The sequence below is a fragment of the Danaus plexippus genome, assembly GCF_018135715.1.
Source record: "Danaus plexippus chromosome 3 unlocalized genomic scaffold, MEX_DaPlex mxdp_34, whole genome shotgun sequence".
NCBI lineage: Eukaryota > Metazoa > Arthropoda > Insecta > Lepidoptera > Nymphalidae > Danaus > Danaus plexippus.
The window spans coordinates 1,105,611-1,128,342 of NW_026869846.1; the positions used below are offsets into that span (position 1 = coordinate 1,105,611).

A 22,732-nucleotide genomic window follows, 5' to 3' on the forward strand; every position below is an offset into this window, starting at 1 on the left:
GAAGAGAAAGTTTGAGAATCTACTGGGGATAGATTGGCGGAAGGAGTGTCAGGTGTAGGAGCTGTTCTCCAAACGGTACTCAAAGGACCTCTTACTGGTTGGGGTTGGGGAGAAGCCGAACTGGGTCTCACGTCAAAACTAACTCTGACTTCTTTTTCTGGTCTTTCTTCGACAAGCATATTAAGGTGTGAGCGGTAAGAACTTGCCGGTAATAAAGCGAGACTTGAGTGTCGTTGTATGCTGGATCCTGATACCTGTCGTTGTTGGGAATCGAGGGTCGCAAGACTGAAGGTCAACTGAGGATCGGGCGAGTCAAGTGGGGACCCAAGGGGCGTTCCGGATGTCGTATGTGCTCGGTAACTGTAAACAAATAAATTGGATTCACAGTTTGTTATAAAAATAATATTTTTATTTTGATTAGTTACTACTAACATTTGCCTTTGCAGCAAACTCTGCCAAACAGCCTTTAGATCGATGGACGGAGCGCGCAAAACGATAGGTCTTGATCGAGCAGGAGTTCTTGGAGCGCACGATACTAGTGGGCTTTCACCACCAGCTCGTCCTAAGATTAGACGAAACTCGGTGGCTACAAGTAAAACAAAATGAATAATACTTACGTATTATTAATTATTCATGATTTATGGAAAACACAAATGATTATTAAATAATTACCTTTTTTTCTCACATTAAACTGAGCTTCTGACACAGTCCCTAAAGCAACTGGCTCTTCCGTTACAAACAAAACTCGATCACGTGACACTGTGGCAAAAAGAAGTAAGTCTGTAAAGAGCAATGCCCAGTATGGCCGAATTGTTCTACCTTCCACACGAGATAGTTCTCCCCCAAATATCCATTGTCTTCCTGCCGTACTTAGAACGAATGGCTGGAATGTATAAAAAATTATCTATAGTTTTTTAAAGAAACAAATCCCGTTAAAAGACCCGTCCAGAATAAATTCAGATTATAAATCTTTTGTATCAAATAAATATAATAATATAAAAATGTGTAAATTCCTGTAGGTTTCGTACCTTACATCTAGTGAACACGAGTCTACTTTCGAGATCAGCAACAGATAGTAAAGGTTTTCCATCACCAGCAAGACCCATTAAACCTGAACCTGCAGTGACATCTTGGTAGCCAGACTAGAGCAATATCGTTATTAATATCAATTTATGTAAGGAAATTTTTTGGAATATTGTATGCCAATCAAAATACAATTACCTGCAGCTGTTCTACGATAAGCTGAAGTTGTTTTTTCTCTAGTTGATCGTATGGTCCGGCTCCACTACTACTAGCAGCTGTTCTCATTAACCTAAGAAGTTCCCTGAATTGTTCCAGTGGTTTATGAACTAATGAGGTGATGTCTGGTCGTTTTCGTGGTATTGGCGGACTTGTACAAAAACGAGAAAATGCACCACTTGGGTCTTTCGATTTCTTGACCTAAAAAACGGATAATGTTTTAGAACTTATAAATTTACAAATATTATTTTGACTTTCTCTATAACAAATACAGGTGATTCCTACCAATACACAATCAGCTCTTTTTAGACCAAGACAATATTTTTTGTAAAAGCTAAGAAACATTGAAGTCTTTTGTAAATAAACAGCAACGACCGTAGATGTTTGTATTTCACCATCGTCTTGGACGATTTGGTCCAAGATATCTTCTGACAGCCTAAATATCTGAAAATATGAATTCACATATTTAATTCGTCCGCAGCCTTTTTAACTTAGCATTTTATTTTAACGAGAAACGGATGTTCCCACCTCCTCAATATTTTGAAACAGTAATTGATGATCGCTGGGAGCTATGAGGTCGGCTCTCTCAGCAAGAGGTGAAACGAACCGAACCAATCCAAACTGGAGAGATGTTGCATAATGTTGTTCTCTTGAGACTACCGCCAAAAGAGCTCGTTTCCGTCCATCTACTGTCATACCTGGAGCCTGGAGGGTGTTGGTCTATGAAATAGTAAATTGTTGGTACCTTTTGTACCCGTTTTGCTTATTTTTATATTTTTCTATTACTACTGTAGATAATAAGGAACATAGTAAACTAAGTTCTTCCCCAACGAACTCTAAGAAACGGAGAGTTTTAAAAGCATCTATAACACTTGTATGTATAACTAAATGTATCTTATTGTCCTCTAAACTTACCGTCAGAAGGTTTATATTATAACGTGTGTCAAAATGGAATTTGCAAAACAAATTTTTAGTTATTTATGAAAGAAACACTATCTGTAAGTTATAAAATATTTCTGAAGTACCTACTCATTAGTAACTCGTAATTTTTATGTGCAAAATCCTACTAAAATCCAAAAAATCTAAGACTAAACGATTCTGTAATTTTGTTTTCAACTTCATTCAATTATGTTCATTTCAATAAAAATACAAACCGTTGTTATTCAAAGTAAAACAACTTAATATTTTTTATGAATGAAGTTGTTGAAACTGTGCAAAGGTATCTTATTCATAATGAAAACCATAAATAATCATAAGCATAAATTTATTTGCACTTAACACTAGGAAACATAAATAAGAATAGGAAACGAAATAATAACAGGAACCAAAAAAAAAAAAATACGGATGTACACAAAAAAAATATATAAATTGGTTTGACATGTTATAAAAATTGTGATTTATACAAATTAACAAAATAAAAGAATAACACAAAAATCCTAAATCTAAAAAAGATTTGACACTAAAACCTATATCGAAAAAAAAAAATAACACACGATCTATGACAAATAATATTAAATAAATAAAAAAGTTAACAAAATAAATAATAACAGAAACAGCAATCCTAAACGTAACGATTTCCCCTTTATCAATATTTATTGTTTGAAAAATTTACTTATTATGTTCAACCAAAATAATAATGTATACATACAGTGTAAACTAAAAAAATATGTATGTACAAGATAGTAAAACTAAACTAATCAAACATCTATAAGATAGTGGAATGTGTGAAGTAATCTTCTATGTACAAAAAAAAAATGTCTAACATTTACTGTACAAATAACAGAAAAGGAAAGGAGTAAAATAAGAAACAAACACACACTAATTAGGATTAGATTTTGTCTACGAGGCAGACCTCAACACTACAACCGATTTAAATTTCGATTAATTGTTTTTATACCAAATGACTAGTGTGAAATTCGAAAAGGTTCGGTTGGAATATATTTTAAAGTCTTCCAACAAGCGAAAATAGAGGCCGAAACTAAACTATGATACCGTTACCGACCTCCTTGGAGAAGGTGACCTGCGGCAGGTGGAGCTTGCGTCTATCCAAGGATTGGCTGGTGGAGGAGCATGCTGTTGGTGGTCGTGCTGCCGCTGGGGACGCCAGGGCTACTGCTCGAGGAGACCGGGGGGCTGGTGGAGGAGTAGATTCCGGCACTGGTATCGTGACTTGAGCCAGTCGTGATTTGACCCCAGCACCGTTCTGAGGTACCCGACGGAATGTTTCTAAATTTAGATTTTGACCAGCTGACCTGAAAATTATTTGATGTTATGAGTATAAAAGTTGTCAATAAACTAAATGTCATATTCTTATCCATCATACTAACTTTACAAGATTTCGAACTTCCTCTTCGGTAGCGGTGACTACGTTCTTGTTACCAACAAATACTATGTAGTCGCCGGCCCTAAGACCTGCTCTTTCCGCCGACCCGCCAGCCGCAACCCTTTCAACTCTTGGTGGTCTTGTCCAAACTACTGTGAATCCGAAACCGCCGTTTGAACCACGCATCAGCCTATGAATAAACAAGTTTAAGATTAATTGATTTAGAATAATTAACAAGATATTTTTCTGGTAAGAAAATGACACTAAGGACTACAAAAGTCTGACAGGATTTTATTTTGAACAGAAAGATCATTATAGTAATAGACGCTCACTTCCTAGTAGTTGTGAAAGGCGTCCGTCCATTTCTTTGAGGGCGTCTCGGGGCCGCGGTATCTTCGGGTGGGTCAAGCTCCAAATACCGTAAGAATAGATGCTCATCAGCCTCACGCTGCAGTGCTGCTGCCACCTGGGCTTGATTGGATGGGCCGTTGGATGATACGCCTGGGGAACGAGATGTTGCTTAATCTCGGAATAACTTTAAATAAATAAATACCAAACTCACTTTCAAATGGGACTAAATCATATTACGGAGTTTCGTATTGGACATAGCTAGAAATATTTTGTCTTTATGTTACCTTTATCCGTGTTTTCCTTTGCACCTTCGTTGGTACTAGTCTCTATATTATCGGTTGCCATCTTGCGTCGCTCGGTCACGCGGTCCGGAGCCGGCGCCTGCCGCCCTTGCAGGAAGTAAGTGTCGGAGAGTTCGCTCTTAATAGCATCTTTTAGAGGGAACGAGACACATCCTAGAAACTCGCTCCGCCTGAAACAACGACACCAATGAGTTTGAATGTTTTGAAAGGATACCTTAAAACAAAACGTAAATATTGTCTTGCACAAAACGTAAAATATTATGACAAGCTTTTATTAGACCTGCAGTTAACAGGTTCAAAGTGATAATAATGTCAGCGTGCCAGGTCATCATAACTTTCTTTTACATGTTTACAATTACACCCTAATGGAAGACCTTAATTTGATTCCATTAATAAAATTCAAATGTCACAATGACTCTTGAATGCATAGTTTACTTATATCATTATATATGTATGTCAATTTGAGCTCCAAATACACCAGCGAATAAGTTATTCATCATTGAGCGTTGTTCATATGTAGGTTGTATAAAATATGTATGAGTCAGCTTTTTGCTTATAACGGCATCGCTTTGATAGACTTTTGACACTACATAGAGGTAACGATGGAAGGTTTGTCTATTTTATTTTGGTTCTTTAATTCATAAATGCAATGATCATGTTCGTACGGAAATTATAGATCCGACAAGTGTGTAAAAAATTGATTTGTTCCTAACTTTCTCCTTCTTTAATATATAAAGCTTGCATGTTTGGACGGTTGAAAGATTTGAAAGGGAAAGTTTTCGTGACCTTGCTCCGTAGGCTTCTGTAATTACTAGATCCTTGCCAACTAAATTGTGCCAAGTTCGCTCCATGACATTGTTAAGTTATTTTGGATAAATACTGTTGTCCGAAGTTCCTTATTTGAACTTGTTTTCATGGTATGTGGCGTAACGCGCGATATTAATTCATTTCAATCAAGTTCTGGTGTTCTGTTAGAATGTTTCCTCGTTGCGAAATAATTTTTTGCCATTCGTCTAGTTCAGTATTGCGCCACTCCCACATATTGATCATCTCGCTCATGTTTTCAATTACGTCAATTATTAGATGTCGATGCAAGTACCGCCTCACATAACGCTGGATATTACATTCTAGTCTAATTAAGTTTCTAGTTAGCTAGATAAGAAACATCAATCGATTGCGAAGTTATTGTAGATATAATGTACTTCCAGTAAACACTTAATTTCATTATCATCGTTAGTAGAGACATTTTTTTGTTCTGTAATATTCTCTTCAGAGGGAATACAACGATTTTGTAAAACACACAACGGGACTTCAATCATTCGGACAACATATTTACATATATGATATATATATATTATTGTTATTACAAACATCGATACACATCTAGAGGGTGTTCGTGCTTCCCTAGGGTTTCACAAAAGCTTCTAAGCATGCAAGGGCTGTTTGAGAAAGCCTTTCTTCCTTCGTGACAGTGGAGTGCATTTCCATGCGGACTAGTGTCGGGGTACACCAAGCGGGGGTCACTTACGGCGATAGTTGTCACTCTTCCTCAAGTATGGGCGAACTGCCAGTGTGGGATACTTCGGATTTATCATGGATGTCAGCGGGGAGGCTGTTTTTTCTTGCTCTAGGCTCTGGTGGATCCCATTCTGGTAGACTATTTTTTCTGCTCAGTTGCAGGTTGCGATGAGCGTGCTGGTGAGAGCAATGTTGTCTCGGAGAGACGTCATCGCGTCGAGTCTGACTCAGTCCAGCAACCGTTTGTGACACAAAAGACATTCTTCCGAACACTTCAATCTATAGGAAAATTATTCTAGATACACAAAGTGTATGCAGCGTCATAATAATTTGTCTTTCGTTTAAGACACCTTTATTAACACATTCAACTATAATCTATAATCATGTCAAGAGTCGTGATAATACAATAGATTTTTTTATTTATGGCCAACATTAAAAAATTTAGTTCAGTATTACAATGTGAACGAATTGTGGCGAAACACGCAACGGAAACGACACGAGTTATTAGCTACTTGGAAATATTTTTGAAATCTTATAACGACTAATTTGTGAGAAAGCAGTTTAGGAACAAGCAAACGGTTTATACTTAGGCATATTAATACCCGTATTACTGACTTACCCTAGTAATTTCGCTCAGTCTGATTTTAATCGGAAAAACTGTAATATAGTGGGAGTTGGCGTCTCGCCAGTTATAACAATACAGCTATTTAACAGGAAAATGTATATATTTTTTCATTCTTCAAGTGTATAATAGTGTCAAAACTGTTTCTCGTGTATATCCAGAAAAAAGACTCGCAAGAAAGTTATTATGTGAAGTGTATTTTTTCTTTTTTATTATACAAAACTTGAAGTATGTTTGTTATTAGACAGGCTGTATACGGTAAAACACAATATTTTATTTTTAGTATTAAAAACGTATTTTGAACAAAGTTTTAACATATTTTTTTCGTAATGTTACTTGGTAAGGTTGCGTGGTGACATATTTTATTAAGATAATTAACTTTACCTGTCACTTATTCGCATTGATAATAGTTTGTATAACAAATGGGGTTAACACAGTGATTAGAAACGCACCTATTTCTAAAAATATCTTTTTATCATCATCGCGGGTTTATCTTTTGTAATTTAATGTGATAGTTCAATTGTCTGAAAATGTCAGGGGCTTTTATATATTTAACATTGTGTGCAACATAAATTTAAATCTTTTTTTCTTTAATTTGAAAACCTGTAATGAAAAGTTTTTGATAATGAATACTCGCGTAAATCTTAGATATCATTAAGTTTTTGATAACCCTGCCGGAATCCTATATGGTGAGAAATTGCGTTGGGACCGAAACGGAATAACCGTAAACGGTATTTGCTGATCACCCGGAGAGCCTTTAATCCTATACCTTAGATACCTCCCACCCTTAAAGGGGAAGTTGGAAAAGGGTAAAGTAATTTTGGTATTCATTAGATAGCAAACTTTGAATATTATCTAAATACATGTGTATAAACATTTATAAAAATTGTTGTCAATTTTAATATTTGAATATATAAAACAAACAAATTAAGCAAAATAAAATGTTGATTTTAAAAATGAAAGTGAAATATATAAAACTGGTTAAGTGCTCACTAATGGCGCTCTCGTAGCGGAAATACAGCCTCTATACCGAAATGTTGTATTCATTTCTGGAGTATGTTCAACTGTATGGCAACGAACATTCAAGGTAATTGAAAAGTTTTCTACCCGCATGAAATAGTGTTTACATAAATACGTATATAGCTATGTATTTGTATACCTAGGCTTCCTTTGTTTTTTTTAGAGTACATAAATACGTATTATAGCTATATATATATATTTGTATACCTAGGTTTCCTTTGTTTTTTTTAGAGACTATGATGCCATATAGTAACGTGTAAATAAATTCACTTAGGACTAACCTTCTGTATAACCTCAATTTATAGTCACAAATAGCGCCCCTGGACATAAAAGTAACGTAAATTTGTGGACACTGTGGCCTTTACAACCTCTTTAGGGTCGACTATACGATCCCTTTCGGTTTAAGTATTTACAAATGATTTCAAAGAGTTAATTCTATCATATAATATATAGGACGTGTGATCGTGAATTTACGTTTGTAATTTGTTGTTTTTTGATGTAGGTAAGATTCCTTTCAGCAACATTTTACATGTAATAAGAAGTTTATTTTTTAATAGTATTAAAAATTTTTTATTTCATATCTTCAAGTTAGTTTGTTTTTAACAGTTAAGCTATAAAAGAAATTGCAAATGATATCGTAATATGAGATCGGTAATTCCTTTGTTATATATAATAAATTTAATACCTAAAAATAGCTAAAGACTTCCAATTTATCCAATGATCAAATTTTAGTTAAAACAAACTATATTAGGCGAGGTTATTCATGAGGCAAGGAAAAAATCATATATTCAAGAAACGTCTTTTTTTGAAGATGGCTAAAAAATTCGATATCGTTAATGTAATTTTAATCTCGTGTGCCCGTGATCACGGTTGCTGCAGAGTGACCGAAACGTCGGGAGCATGTAGTTTTTAAAATAATAAAATACGCGTAGTAATCCGAAAAATATTAGTTTCATTTAAAATGAATACTCGCCAGTCTTTGATGTCATAATGTCATTTTAAGTATAAAATATCATTATATTTGAATATTATATAGAAGGACAATAAATTATTAAACAAAATACCTACTTAATAGTTAATGTCACTCAAAGTGTGTAACCCTAATAGGTTTCATTGTGTGCACGTTGCTGTGAACGTAGCTCTCTCAATATTGTCACATCGTTTACTGTTTTAGGTTATAGCAACAGTTCGCCGAAGCCGACAGAACTGTTAAAATAACTTTCGATATTTGAAATATATTTACGAAAAAAAAAACACAAAAAAAATATGCAACCAGAAATAAAAGTATATATGTCCGAAAAATTTTTCTTCGCATGATTAATTCAACTTAGTTTTTACAATTTTGGAGTCCTTATAACTTGGTGTTCCCACTTAAATTATCATTGAATAGATCTTATCGTCTCAATATGAGCGTTATGATGGACAAGAGCTATCCTGATACTCTTCGTCATCGATCAAATGCCTTATATCAATTGGAATTGTAGAAAATGCATTGACACTGAATTAATATTGTCCCAAAAATTAACAAAAAAGCAGAACATGCAACAATTGTCTTTCAAAGATTATAATTTTAAGTCCATTAGTATGACAGTAATCGCAACAAATTTAGTTATGAAATGCTCTCGTACGAAGAGTCTCTTAGAAGTTGTTGATGTGAAGTAAAATTGCTATGCTCATATCATTTCAACTCACGGACCAGGTAAGTGTTCTGTTTCATGCGATTGAAGTATAAAAATATACTTACTTTATGGAACATTATGTCGGATTAAATCTATTTCGGTAATTTTTTAATATGTCTAGGTTAAACGTTTCAGGTATGAGACAGGGTAAGTACATGTACACGGTACACGCAGTATAAGGGCCAGTATGAGATTATGTTGACCCAAATATTCGTTGAACGAATTCAATGCTTAATTTTAATAGCGAAGTGAGCCTTTGAAGTTGTTTAAAATGTTAAGTATGTTTGAACATTGCATTGTAAAATAATAATCAATTTATTACATTCACGTAGTTATTTATTTATAACGATAACTAAGGTATTATTCTACCGGTGAGGTTGTACGTGTGTATATTTATTTAACCATATCAATTTTAAAAGACATGTACATTCCGAGATTATAAAACTGATGTAAGCCGATAGATTATCTCCAATCGTATGATTGTATTAAACAAATATAATAAAATAATGTTTCCTCTCTTACGAAAGAAAGTCTATAAATGTATGTCGATAGGAAATAAATAAATTGATCATGTTAACCGTTTTATAAAAAGGAGTATCCACGATCCACTTTATTATATTTTTTCTGTTGTGTTGTTATTATTTCCCATTTATAATACTGAAGCTGGCAAGCCGCCATGCCGTTAGTGGATCGTCTCTGATCATGAATGCAGTTACGTTTGAAGTGTGGCTGATGATCTTACACTCTTAATTTAGTTTGATTTCTCATTGGACAAATATAAGAATACCTCTCTATTAGATCTACTGTTACTAGGTGACAAAAAGTCGGTGGCTTGAAAAAATAACTGTATTTTCATTAGCTTGTTAAGCTCGTTAAAATCTTTACTTAACTAAACAATGAAAACGAAATGTTTACTCTGAAATTTATACTTTTTTATACCCTTAGCTTACCAGTCTCATTATTATGGTAAGATATTAAATATTTCTCAAGCCGAGAATGTAACATTGGACATAATTTGAATCATACTAAAGGTACTAGCATGCTGGCACAATATCTCGTTGCTACCTTATTTAGCGTCACTTAATACGGTTGGATATAATAATTTAGAAACGAGCACAGAATTACATAAGACTACCTTGACACACGTCGATTATAAATCTTGACCCGGTCTCCTTTCTTAGTACGGTACTAATGATATTAATAAGTGATACCATAAATGTGATTAATGCTTTAAAAGATCAAAGTATATATTTTCCTTGAATGACTCTTACCCTTTTGTACTATAAGCGATCGTTCCTGAACCCACCACACCGCACAAAGTGACACAACACTAATAATTTACAATGCGTAATTTCTTGCTAGAACTGTACGTAACACGTATTCTCGTTGAGGATGAAGCGCGACTGCCCAGGGTGCGCCGAATCGATCGGTCTGCGCACGTCCCTTGCGCCCCGCATCAACCACCCTCTATATCTTATGTATGACATACCAGGGAAAAGTGAAAAACGCTTCAACATCCGTGCGGCTACTGTTCCGTTGTTTATTTGTATATTTAGGAAATTTGCCAAGATTATTATCAGTTCATTAATGTATGGAATGAAGAAAGTTAATAAAATTAATAAACCATGGTAACGTGGGCCGACAACGACTTGTAGGTAACCAAAGTTCGCGAGGTTTTAAGTGTGTAGTTACCGTTACTATACAGAATTGGGTTCTCGTTTCATTCGTACGTTTTCACATGAAATGCTATGAAATCGTAATGAGGTAATCAAATATTTACAGGTGGAATACATGGCCTCGTTCCCATCGGATCATTACATTAAATGACTTGAACTTTGATACTTATATCTAGTTGTGTTAAAAGATCCCTACCTGTACTTCTTGTCTCTATGCCAAACGGATATATGCAGCATTTGATGGTCGTAGATAGTACTGGGCAGCGGCAACTTCAGATGGCGCTGAAACTCTGGCTCCCTTTTGCCATACAGCACTGAGGTCCTTTGAAATATTGATCGTTGAGATGGCAAAGACTGGTCTTCGGTTACACCACTTATCACAACCTGGAAGTTTAAATATAATGTAGGCGTTATGATCAACTGGTTACCCAAAGTGTAAGTCAGAAAAACTATTGTTTGGAAACTGGCTTATTGACTTATTTAATGACTGACCTTTGCATAAGCATTTATATCATCCACTTTTCCTGAAGCTCGTTGCAGGTCTCGACAGCGTATGACTGAAAGTTGAAATCTGATTTCAGAAATGTTCGAATGCTTAAATTTATTTAAGAGTAGCAAAAGGTTCCGATAGTCACCACTCACCGTGCACGTCTATTGTATCATTCTTGGTAATTACTTCTAAATCGATCGTTCCTTTGAGGGCTTGGAACCTATCAGCGCTTCTTTCTAATCGGTTACTAACAACACTACGACGTTTTTCTTCATTACTGTTTATGCTACTCTCTTCTGGCGAATATGTAAGACAGCGTCTGGAGGTTTTATGTTCTATAACTGGAGTTATAGCATTACTTGGTAATAATTCTTCTCCTAATTTACTTGTCTTATGTACTCTTTCTTCACTCAAAACGTTACTAGTGCGTTTCAGATTTGTTACAGGAGTTATCGGACTGGGAATGCCATTTTCAAGCGTCAATCCAAAAAGCTCCCTCGATTTTTTATTTTGAATTGGTTCACAAACTTTTAAACTGCTGTGTGATACGTTAGACCTTAATGAATTATTAACACACGCGAATTCACTTTCGGGATTTTCTAATGGCTGGCATAGTGAGGTATTTTGAAGCTCCAGTGCTGGACTTGGTATACCCATTTCTAAAGCTAGAACTAGCGAGGATTTATGTTCCATTGCCTTTTGTTTCCAAAGACTTTCATTACTGACTGTTGACTTTTTTCTACGGATACATTTTTGTCTTCTTAATCTATTATTTCTACATTCGTTCAATACGGAATATAAATCTGGAGTTGAAGCAGATTCAGTTTGCTGCAGAATGCTTTTTCCTGGCGTTCTTGATGTCATCGACTTTGATCTAGTCAAAACAGCAATATCGTCGATTGAATTAATATCATTTCCGGTAGTTGAATGTTTGTCAGGAGTTCTTACTTCTCTTTCATTATAACCATCACCATCGTCTAAAATAAACCCACCAATGGGAACGTTTTTCAATAATTTTTCATTAGCTTTGTGTAAGGGAGTTCTCTTTTTGATTGGAGTTGTTTGAGGGGACATGGAACTTTCTCTAGATAAGTTTACATACCGCGCTTCTTTAATTACATTAGATTTAATTTCCGGTTTTGGTTTCACGAAAAGATCCTTTACAGCTTCAAGTGAAGGAATTTCTTCTTCTTTAATATCATCAGTATCTGAAATTTTGTTTAATATTCTTCGTTTAGATTTTACGATTTTAGTACTTTTGATAATGTCCTCAATCATTTTCTCTAAAGTGATATCACCCATTTGAGTAGTAGAAACCGTAGACTCAGATATACTGGCAATAGAATCTTTGCCTAATATAAATTTATTTTCCATTTCAGTCGCACTTTCTTCGTCTCTGAAAGGCACTGTGAAAGGATTTTGTTTTGGAAAATATTCGGTAATATCATTATTCCCAGAAACTCGTTGGGATCTCGTGTGAGTGCTCATAGTACTGAATCTTAAAGCAGCTAATTTAAGTGAAAGAGGAGTTATCGAAACTGGTGAACAACCATCTCTAACCAAAGCGTGCACATCTCTTTTATCTATGGTTGGTGACTTGAATGAACTCTCAAATTCGTTAGACTTTTTTCTTGTTCGCTTCAAGGGCCTAATGTTTGGAGCACCATTCTCATGTTTGTTAAAATATACAGGATTATCAGTAAATAAACGGTGGCCAAAAATTGGTAGCGTAGATTTTTCTAACTTAGTTTTATCAACAAACAATGGCTTCTCTATACAATTTATGATTAAATCTTTATCATACTCAATTTCCACCAAGCCCTCGCTGGCTGTTACTGTTGTGCTAACTGGCTTCTTTATATGAGACTGCTTCGAAATTACTAACGAGCTTCTATTACTTTCCGAAGATGAACTTAATCGATCAGATAATTCTTTCAGAGATGGCTCCGAGACGCTATGGCTGAGTTTGGGAGACGCTATCAAACTTCTGTCCTGCTTCAGTCTCCTTTCTGATTTGTAAATAGAACTATTTCTAGCAAATACCACATTGTTATTACAACTGGTCATTTCTAGCTTTCTTTTCTTCGCTTCTCTCACTCTTCTACTATAAGTAGGTGGAGTTGGAGGTAAATCTGTCGGTAAGTCATCCTTATTCGTATTTCGAGAAAAGTTTCGCTTATCTAAACTAGGAGTAACTGACGTAGGTGTTATGTTACTCACATCTTTTAATGCAAGGTTTTCAATTTTCTTAACAAAGCCGTCTCTGAAATGATTCGGAGTGTTGCCAACGCAATTAAAATTTTCTTTATCTATATTTCTGCAATTATTTTTCCGAGCGGCAGCCCCTAATGATCTCCGTTGATATCTGGTCGGCTTTTTACTTTTTTTCACCGTCTGTGCATCTAAAGACCTTCTAGTTTTCTCATCGTACGCCCTGGGCCTGTATGGGTCATCGTCATCATTAGCGACTTGAACCTCTTGGTTCTTCCTGCCATATACCGTCCACTTCAGCATTTTTACTCTGAAACAAAAAATAATATACGCACTTAATATAAAAACAACACAAAACGAAAAAAACATTGTATATCAGATAAAAAAAAAGATACCTATTATCTTTTATATATCTGTAAATAATAGATATAAATATGTTGCTACAATAATGCTTCCAATCATCTCAATACAATTTAAATTAAATCGACCAACGATAATAGAGTCAACCGATTCGTTACGTTCCAAAAACCGTTACTCACACGATAGGATTTCACGCGCAAACTATCCCGGATATCATGACATCGATTAAGACAAACCGTTCAGAACATTGACTTGAGAGCATTAACGACGACATGTATTAATCTAACCATATAAAATAATAGACGTTTTTAAATTATGTATGACGTAAAAAGTCTATCATTACAAAAAAGTAGTTTTAGTTAATAAAATATTACTATTTTGTATAGTTTGTTTCTCAAAACATAACTATTTTAAAAGGGTTTTATTCCCTTAAGCTATATTTAAAAGAGGCTTTTATATATACATGCTATAAATTAGATTTTATTTATGGATCATCTATACATTATTTAATCGTGATAAGTTAAATATAGCCCGTGATTACAGCGGCTAGGACCATTTCGTAGCGATTTATCTATGTAAGCGGCCATTTGTCTGTAACAATCAGTCCATTTAACTTCCGCATCTACTATCGTATATTTTGGACGCAAACAGATATTCCAAAGTGATTGGTTCATAATATTCACGATATTCATAACACAAAATATTTCTTTGGAAATGTTAAAACGGTTAATTAATTGCTGTTGTAATTATAAAATTTAAAATCAAAATATTCCAAAGGTTCGCTTAACAATACTCAAATGTAAATCTAATAAAGGCTTAATACATTTCTAAATGTAGGAAGGAACGATTCAAACCTTTGCCCTAATCGCTAATCAACTCAATTATAGGGCAGAAAGAAAACTAATCACTTACGAATATAATATTGAAAGTCATTCTTATGCTAAAAACCCGATTTAAATTCCATACAAATAAAAGCCTTTGTTGGAGTTCAAATATGGCCGATTTCATCTCGGTTACGCTGAGGCAATAATTCATATTTCCCGCTGTACCAAATTGACTGTGTAATTAGAATCTTGGCGCGTTTTATACCCGCTATAGTCTGTCAGACACATGCTGCGTTCAGAAACCAGTGTGTACACAAAACGACCCTGAAGAATTCGCGAACTAAATACAACACCGCAAAAACAGGGCGTACGACTAGCTCCATTATCCTCTCCCTTGCTTTCAAATTACTATTGAATTTAAGATTTCTCCCGGAATATTTTTAAATATCGAATGCACGTCTCGACTCGAGAAACTTAGGGTCGGCGAACAAAAAGTTTCTTATTCAATGACATAGGTTACTTTGCTGTTCGACTTTATACGATTCCTGAACGCATAACGGAATAAGGTTTAGATTTATGTAAAAAAAAACTTTTGAATTGTAAAGCATTCGGTGTGCATCAACGACATTCAACTGGATGTAGTGGAACACGTTATGGCGGATAGCTGAGTTACATTAAAATACCTACTTCAGCTCTATCAAGTAAATTTAAACTTAATAGCTTTTAAAATAAGAGTTACGAAACAAGGAATAATAAGCGATACCAGTCAAAAGAACAACCGGCTTGCGCCAAAATTGTTACTTCATTGCATGGAAATATATACATATACAAAGACTGCACTTAGTGCCCACATTTGACATATCTCGTGACAGTTCAAATACATTCGATTCGCTTCAATGGTTTTCTATGTGAACTTTTTATAATAAAAATTACTTTGAGAGTCTTGCTCTGTATACAAGTTACTTGGAGATTACTATTTTTTATTTAAATAGCTTTAATTATAACAGATTTTCTTATGAGAATTTCGTACATCAAAGAAAATATGCAAAGAAATTTACATATAATTCAATTCTTTTTCAACATCTAATAACAATTTTTTGTTTGTCATATTCAACTGTTTTACCACTAAACATTCAATTTGTAGTAAATAGATAGTGTCATTGGAGCAGAGATCAAAGTTTTTGGACACTTTACCAAGGATTTGGAGAGGGAAAAATATGTTGAAGTATTCTAAACGTTAATCAGAATCAAGGAACTTGTACATACCGACTTAATCCAGAGAAATTGGGTGCTTTAGAATTATTTGTGTAAATATACATTTCAACTTACTGCTGAAATTTGACATGTACATTTTTGCATCGCTAGAAGAATCTCCCAAACAATGACATTTGAAATTATATAGTTTACGTATGTATTTTTTACTACATACGTTTAAAGGTAAGTTTAAAAAGCCAGTTTGTCGCCAGTTGGCGGCAGGTGGCGCTAGTTTATGAATAATTCAGCGTATGTTTGCACCCCCGTATCTACGGTACTGTTTCCAAAATTTCGGTGACATTTGTATTTAATATAAGTTATTATGTAAATATTATGCTAAATATTTAATTTTCCTCGGTAAAAATGTTCGTGTTGTGCGGTACGGTTGTAAATACTAGTTACGACCCAACTGGTTGAAAGTAGTTCCATGTGCCCAGTAACGGCTGTTACTTTTCATGTTTATGTTTCTGCTGTGATATATCAGGGTTATAGTTTTTCGTCACCATTAATAAATGTGCCTTATGAGGACGTAAGAAAACGTAAAATATCTGTACATCATGAAGAAATCTGAGCCTTTACTATTACATTATATTACTTGGAAATATTCAAATTATATATGAAATAAAAATTAATGCTGAAATTTATTAGCTTACAACTATAGCTTTTCAATATATTTTTAACGATATAACTCAAAATATAATCGAAGTACGCAGCTGCCGCCCCCTCGACAAATGACTCTAATTACAACTATACAGACGTGCCCGACTTGTTAAAGTCAAAGTATTAACTTACACGCTCAACAATTATAACGATCCATTCAATTATAGTTGCATTGATAAAACAAAAGAATAAAATTTAATTGTTTATTTCAAAACATTAAAACGATCTGACTGAATTTAAATATGTAACAGGAGCGTCTTGAGTTTGTCTTAAGTTTTTGATTTATCGATTGCTTAGAATTTATTTTGAATTTAGAATATACGGATTTAAATAAATATGTACTCTTTATGTGAAACGGTTTTCGGTTATCTGAAGTAAAACTTAGAAAATATTTGACACCTAAATATAGGAACACTATTTTGTTTCAATATTTTTTATCGACGTAATATGTTACTGCGATTTTTTTTTATTGAATTTTATATATAAAAACTCTTTGGGCGAGCATGAAAACCGCGTGTGGTAACGTCATAACAATATGTTCAAATAGGCTTATCTATGATGTTAATCTGGCCATATGGTGAGCGCCGTCTATAAACAGAAATTATTATAATTGTAAATAATTTATGATGTAACTTTTATTTTGAGTGTCATTTTATAAATAGAAAATTTGTATTCGAAAACAAAAAAAAAAACTCTATGTCAAGTGACTTGTTCTATTCAGTTAAATGTCAAAGTCAAAAACTAAAATCGTTAAGTTCTGAATATGTCATATTTCATAAGTGTCACCTAAAAATAATAATTGGCGACCAGAAATTGTTTCACTCTTATTGTTTTTCTTAGAATTCTCAATAAAAAAAAACATATATAAATTAAAATGAAACAAACCGATGCATAATGTTCTGAACTATATATAATTTAATCACGATCGTAAGAAAAAAAACTAATCTATGGTGTGGAGCAAAAGGCTTTAGGGATATTAATTTGTTTTTGTGATTGGATCACCTCACCAACCCTAAAGCCTTTTTATAATATGTGTTCATATTAGCTTAGAGCATATGGTCACAAATCCAAGTTAACAAATGACGCAAATATGTAAACAGCTGTAAGATTGTATTACAAACGCTCTCTGACTTACGTTTTTATATATTTTACATTGATTCTACTTAAGTATTATGACATTAAATAAAACATATTAATTTGCGAAATGAATCTTGGAATTTTTCTTAATATAATACATATGTGAGTGACAAAAGATTTTTTTTTTAATTTTAATCCTAATTCTTAAGAAAGCGAAGGCTCTGAAGCAGATGCGACGTCAAAGTGAACCCTTACGTGTCGGCATTGTTACCTTCGCAATCTCCAGTTTGAGATACAAAATTGGAGTAATAATACTCAATTGTTATGCAATCTGGAGCATTCTGAATCCCCATTGTTATCTTCCGGAGATACTTATTGTTGTAGGAAGTGTGCAAAAATGTTGACAATAGCGGTTCGAAGGTCATAGCAGCTGATCTGGTAGTCTGAGATCTAGTTCTTTTTTTTTTTTTTGTTAATGTAAATGTGATTTATTTATAACAACAATGAATCCTTGCTATGGGAAATTTACGACATCGCCGAGGGGCGGGAATATTGGATTCCTTGGCGGGTATTATTATTTATTGTATTATATTCTGCTTTCATATGAGTCGACATTTTTATAGTTGCGTATATCAAATTTTTGTGTTATATTAATTTCATTTCACATATATAAAACCTTCTTAGATTTCTTTTTAAGACACAAGAAGTCTTTATATGACTCAGTTACAATCATTTAAATTTTGACACACACCTTTTTATAAGCTTCAGGAAATATTTTTTGAGTTTTCAAATAAATGAAAACAATATTGCTATGTGGTAAATGAAAAATAAATCACCATGTTGTAAAAACAGAGTTATAACACACGAACATCAGAGTCAATAATAGAGCCGTAAAATGTCAGTAAATGTTTTACGATAATAATATTAAGTATAGCAGTCTTATTTACTCCCCTCGATACCTCATTGTATTTCTTAGTCTTCATTTATAACGTGCCAAAAAAAACTGTATTGTCAACTTCAAAATCGAAATAGAACGTGTTCGGAAGTTGATATGGCAATTTTTTACGTTTTTTTTTGGGCCAATAGGGTTTAGATCCAGTTCCTAACGGATTCACGAGCTTTTTCCCATGTTATGTAATTTGTTTTATATAAAACATATTGCAATATCGACTTATTTGATTAAATGGTTGTAGCGAGTGCGATTAATGCAGACAATAAGGTTTTGTTAAGAAAAATTATTTGTCAAATAAGTGGTTACACAATAACTGTATAGTTGCATGGCTGTTAACTGTTTGAAAATTATTAGGATCTACTAAAGCTCCTTCATGTTTTCTCAAATGTTAAAAAAAGTAAATCAAAAAAAGTTAGTACAATGAAAATTTTCATACAATAATGCTATTTATTGGCGTTGTACAAAACTAGTGCACTTTGTAACTCGCTCCTGGGAACGCAGTCCCTAATCCTTAAAACCCGGAGGTCATGAGGCCAAGCAGGGTGATTTATGTCAAAGCACCTGGACCTTCCAAGACATCCAGGGCTCACGCACACAAGTTAATACTACACTTTACATAACATCATCGTCATATAAAAAAGAACTCTATAATATTAACATTAAAGTCTAAAATGTCTTTATAATATCATATATTATCCATTTACAAAGGGATCCCGTATTTGTATAGTGATAACTCAGTATTGTCAATAAAATTATGAATGATAAATAAAAATATTCCAAAACCAGCGGTTAAATTTGATTTATAATTATTATCCGGTAATAGAGATAGTACAATGTACGAGCGAAGCCAGGACTCGGATATGTGTTTACGACGCTTTTTTTTAAAGATTTACAAAGTAAAGTAAGTAAATTGGTTCCTAGATCACCCCTTCGCGATATCGTCGACGTTTTATCGTTGTCCGCTTCCTTTTGGGGTCGTGAGAAAGATGAGCCTGGAAAACCAGTTCTAATGACTTTTGATAATTACTGATTTATCTTTTTAATGAGCGCTTTTGTTATTAAATTGGGACAGATCATTAAATACGAACTGACTGTTTACGGTTTGCAGAATCCGTATGCCTTGTAACTAATTAAATGCGTGCTCCCAGTTAACGAATACATTAGAATTTGAATACATCTGACATTTTTGTAGTTGGTTTGATGGCACCGGGAAGTATTAACTCATGTTTTGTTATGCAAATAGAAAAAATGTCTTTACATTATGTCATGAATTAGATTTGCGTGAATTTTATTAATGTCCAACCGGTTGCTGATGTCAGCGATTTGTTCTACGTTTTATCTTTTGTTTTAGTTATTTTAAGGTTATTTTTTGTATTATATGCTTTGTTGGGTGAATGTTTATATATGATTTAATGATTTTTTTAAGAAAGACGAAATGTAAGAGCCTTTTAACAGAAATGATTACGGTTATAAGAGTTTCAACATTCCGGAATAATGTTGTAGATCATAGTAGTAAATGATTTCAATTAAAATTACGCGTATTTGGATTGGTAATGCGATTTTGCACTAATTGTAAGTTGTGTACTAATTATTGTAATGTATATTTAAAAATCGCCTCTTTCAATCCTAGGAGGAACAAAGCTGAATGCATTAGACTGTAAAGCAGAATTCTCACAGGAAAATAAAAAAAAAAAAAATGCAAAAAATCTGCACACGGTCGGCTTAACAAGGGTGCTTTATTATAATCTATTTACGTGACCTCTCACTCGCATATCAGGTTAGTTGTATGTCTATCTCTTTTACTAATTAAAGGCATTACTGACCCTTGAAGGTGAGCTCTGTAAGTGCGTGCGAGTGGTTGTTGTGATCCTTTGTTTTATTGTATTCTCGTTAGGAGAGTGTATGAGGACCCTCGTCAGGTTTATTCATTCTTACCCCCAATTGACTTTTTGGTAGTGGTTTTGCGAATTCGCGAAAAATGTAGCGCCGTTTGAATTTTTTTTTAATATTTTTGATTTACTTTAACGACTTATTTTGCGAGATGATTATATGTATAGATTTTTTCCTACCATATCGTTCTAAGCCTTGCAACACTTAAATAACTGTCATATATGAGTTATGACTGTTGTAACACATGCTTTACTAGGAAATTATTAAATGGCAATCGATTAAATAACTTAAAAAAACGCATTAATAAGGAAATGTTTTGAGTATTAAAATAATGAAACTATTGTATGGGAATTTTAAATTATAAACCTTTTTTGCTAGCTGATTAAGTGACGTGAAATAAAATTTATTATGTTCTTAATTGACAATAGTTTTGAATAATTGTAAAATGGTTTTTTTTTTAAGTTCGATAATGTAGAAACGTCTTGCAGTTTTAATGTACAGCGGCTTGTAGCTAAAGTCGTTACTACAATGCTTTTAAATGTAATCTATTGATAAAGGTAATAATTATGTGTTTCAAACATATAATTTTAAATAATTGTGACGTTAATATTAAAAATATATGTATAATATATATTCCATAAATACAAAATATATGTATATACTATGTTTTTCGTTCTTTTTTATTAATGAAACCATAAAATTATGTTTATATTAAAAAAACTGTAAGAACTTAAACAACGTATTTTATATAAATGACAATAGGTGGAAATATTTCCATTTCAAATACCTATAGCTGGTAAAATATCGTTTCATAACTATGTGTGTAAGGGTGAGTGTACACAGTGTAGCGGCGGGAGCGTTGGGAGAATTAAATAATTTCAAGGATTCTTCCTTTTCAAATTATAATAAGGTTAAAAACCTCAGTCACATTGGATTCTTTTCATCGCTCAACGTTAATGTGAACCATTCTTAATACGTAGACGTATAATGTTAAATTATAATCTCCATTGATAATTTTTTTCGTATTTCTCCGATGTCACCGAATCGATCTGTCCTTTTTACCTGACCTATCCTTTTTTGTCTGAATCAATATTATATTTATTTAGGTAGGTTACTGCACGGCTTGTTTGTGATTTTAACTTGATTCCATTCTGTTAGTCACATTTTTTTTTCTATCGTTATAAATGGACGCTGGTATATTTTTGACGTTCTTATTGTGGCGGGAAAAAAGATATAGATAAAGAAAATAGGAATATAGATAAAAAAACAATAAAAATATTGTGTGTTTGTATTGTACGTATTTATCTATGAAATAGTGTATATACATATTATATTTTCTAATTCACAGGTACATAACATTTATTTATTAAAAAATTTGATTAATTTTAATTTTCAATCAGACATCCGTAAATATTTCGTTACTTATAAACTTAACTGAATTATTGTTAATAAAACGCAAATGTATCGGAATTTATTGTAATAACTTGGATAAAAAGGCACGGAGGTAACAAAAAATATCCTGTAAACTCGCATCTTTGTGTCATACGACATACGGAGGGGTGTTTTTATTTGACTCACCGAAACAGCTTCAATAATCCCTATGTACACAAAAAGATGTTCCTGTCACTATGAAAATCCAACAGCACTGGAAACCACATTTCCACTGGAATCCATTAGAAGTATAAACACTGCCTGACAGCAAACTGTCGAGGTAACTTCGCAATAATTACGATAAGTATGATTATTTGAAACACGTGCTTTCCCGCGCAATGTTCGAGTTGGAATAACTCAACATGTTACTTACCTGGGGACACCATGACATTTGCGAGGGTTTATCCGTCTCTGTCTCGCTTGAACGATGTTGATATGTATGAAAGAGATGGTGTCTGTATTGTGAAGGTGGAACCCTTAAAGACGTGGGGGCAAGTTTTATTCTTAGCGGCGTTTTGTTTTGGCGCCTTATCTCCCTTTTGATAACCGCATCTTGTATCTATTTGATAAACTTTCAATCAATTTTTCAATCAAATTTCGTTACTATCACTTTATAAGAAATCGGTTTATTAAACTTTTCCAAATTTAATTAAAATACTGTACAATATAAAAAAGTCTTGGCAATAGCTTTAGTTTTATAGCAATTAAATTTAAGTAGGCGAGATCAATACGAATGAAAGATTTCTATTTTAAATCCCACAGAAAAAAAAATCTTTGTAATTAAAGAAACCATATCTTTTAAGATTACTTCAAGCAATATGAGAGTGACATGTGATACTAAGCCGTGATGTAA

At 33.5% G+C, this 22,732-nt stretch overlaps 1 protein-coding gene across 1 annotated transcript in view; it reads right to left on the minus strand.

Moving 5' to 3' along the window:
- The window catches only part of LOC116769083 (uncharacterized), a 32,612-nt gene extending 10,400 nt beyond the window's left edge, over window positions 1–22,212 (minus strand). Inside the window, exons 1-15 of the mRNA XM_061527104.1 lie at window positions 22,027–22,212; window positions 11,373–13,741; window positions 11,223–11,287; window positions 10,927–11,114; window positions 4,198–4,385; window positions 3,895–4,063; window positions 3,567–3,752; window positions 3,242–3,491; window positions 1,768–1,944; window positions 1,525–1,683; window positions 1,222–1,440; window positions 1,029–1,142; window positions 673–883; window positions 433–586; window positions 255–360 (exon numbers count right to left, since the gene is read on the minus strand). Coding sequence (XP_061383088.1) covers window positions 255–360; window positions 433–586; window positions 673–883; window positions 1,029–1,142; window positions 1,222–1,440; window positions 1,525–1,683; window positions 1,768–1,944; window positions 3,242–3,491; window positions 3,567–3,752; window positions 3,895–4,063; window positions 4,198–4,385; window positions 10,927–11,114; window positions 11,223–11,287; window positions 11,373–13,734 — 4,548 coding nt within the window. The 5' untranslated portion in view covers window positions 13,735–13,741; window positions 22,027–22,212. The remainder of the gene's footprint in view (window positions 1–254; window positions 361–432; window positions 587–672; window positions 884–1,028; window positions 1,143–1,221; window positions 1,441–1,524; window positions 1,684–1,767; window positions 1,945–3,241; window positions 3,492–3,566; window positions 3,753–3,894; window positions 4,064–4,197; window positions 4,386–10,926; window positions 11,115–11,222; window positions 11,288–11,372; window positions 13,742–22,026) is intronic.
- Between the last annotated feature and the right edge of the window lie 520 nt (window positions 22,213–22,732).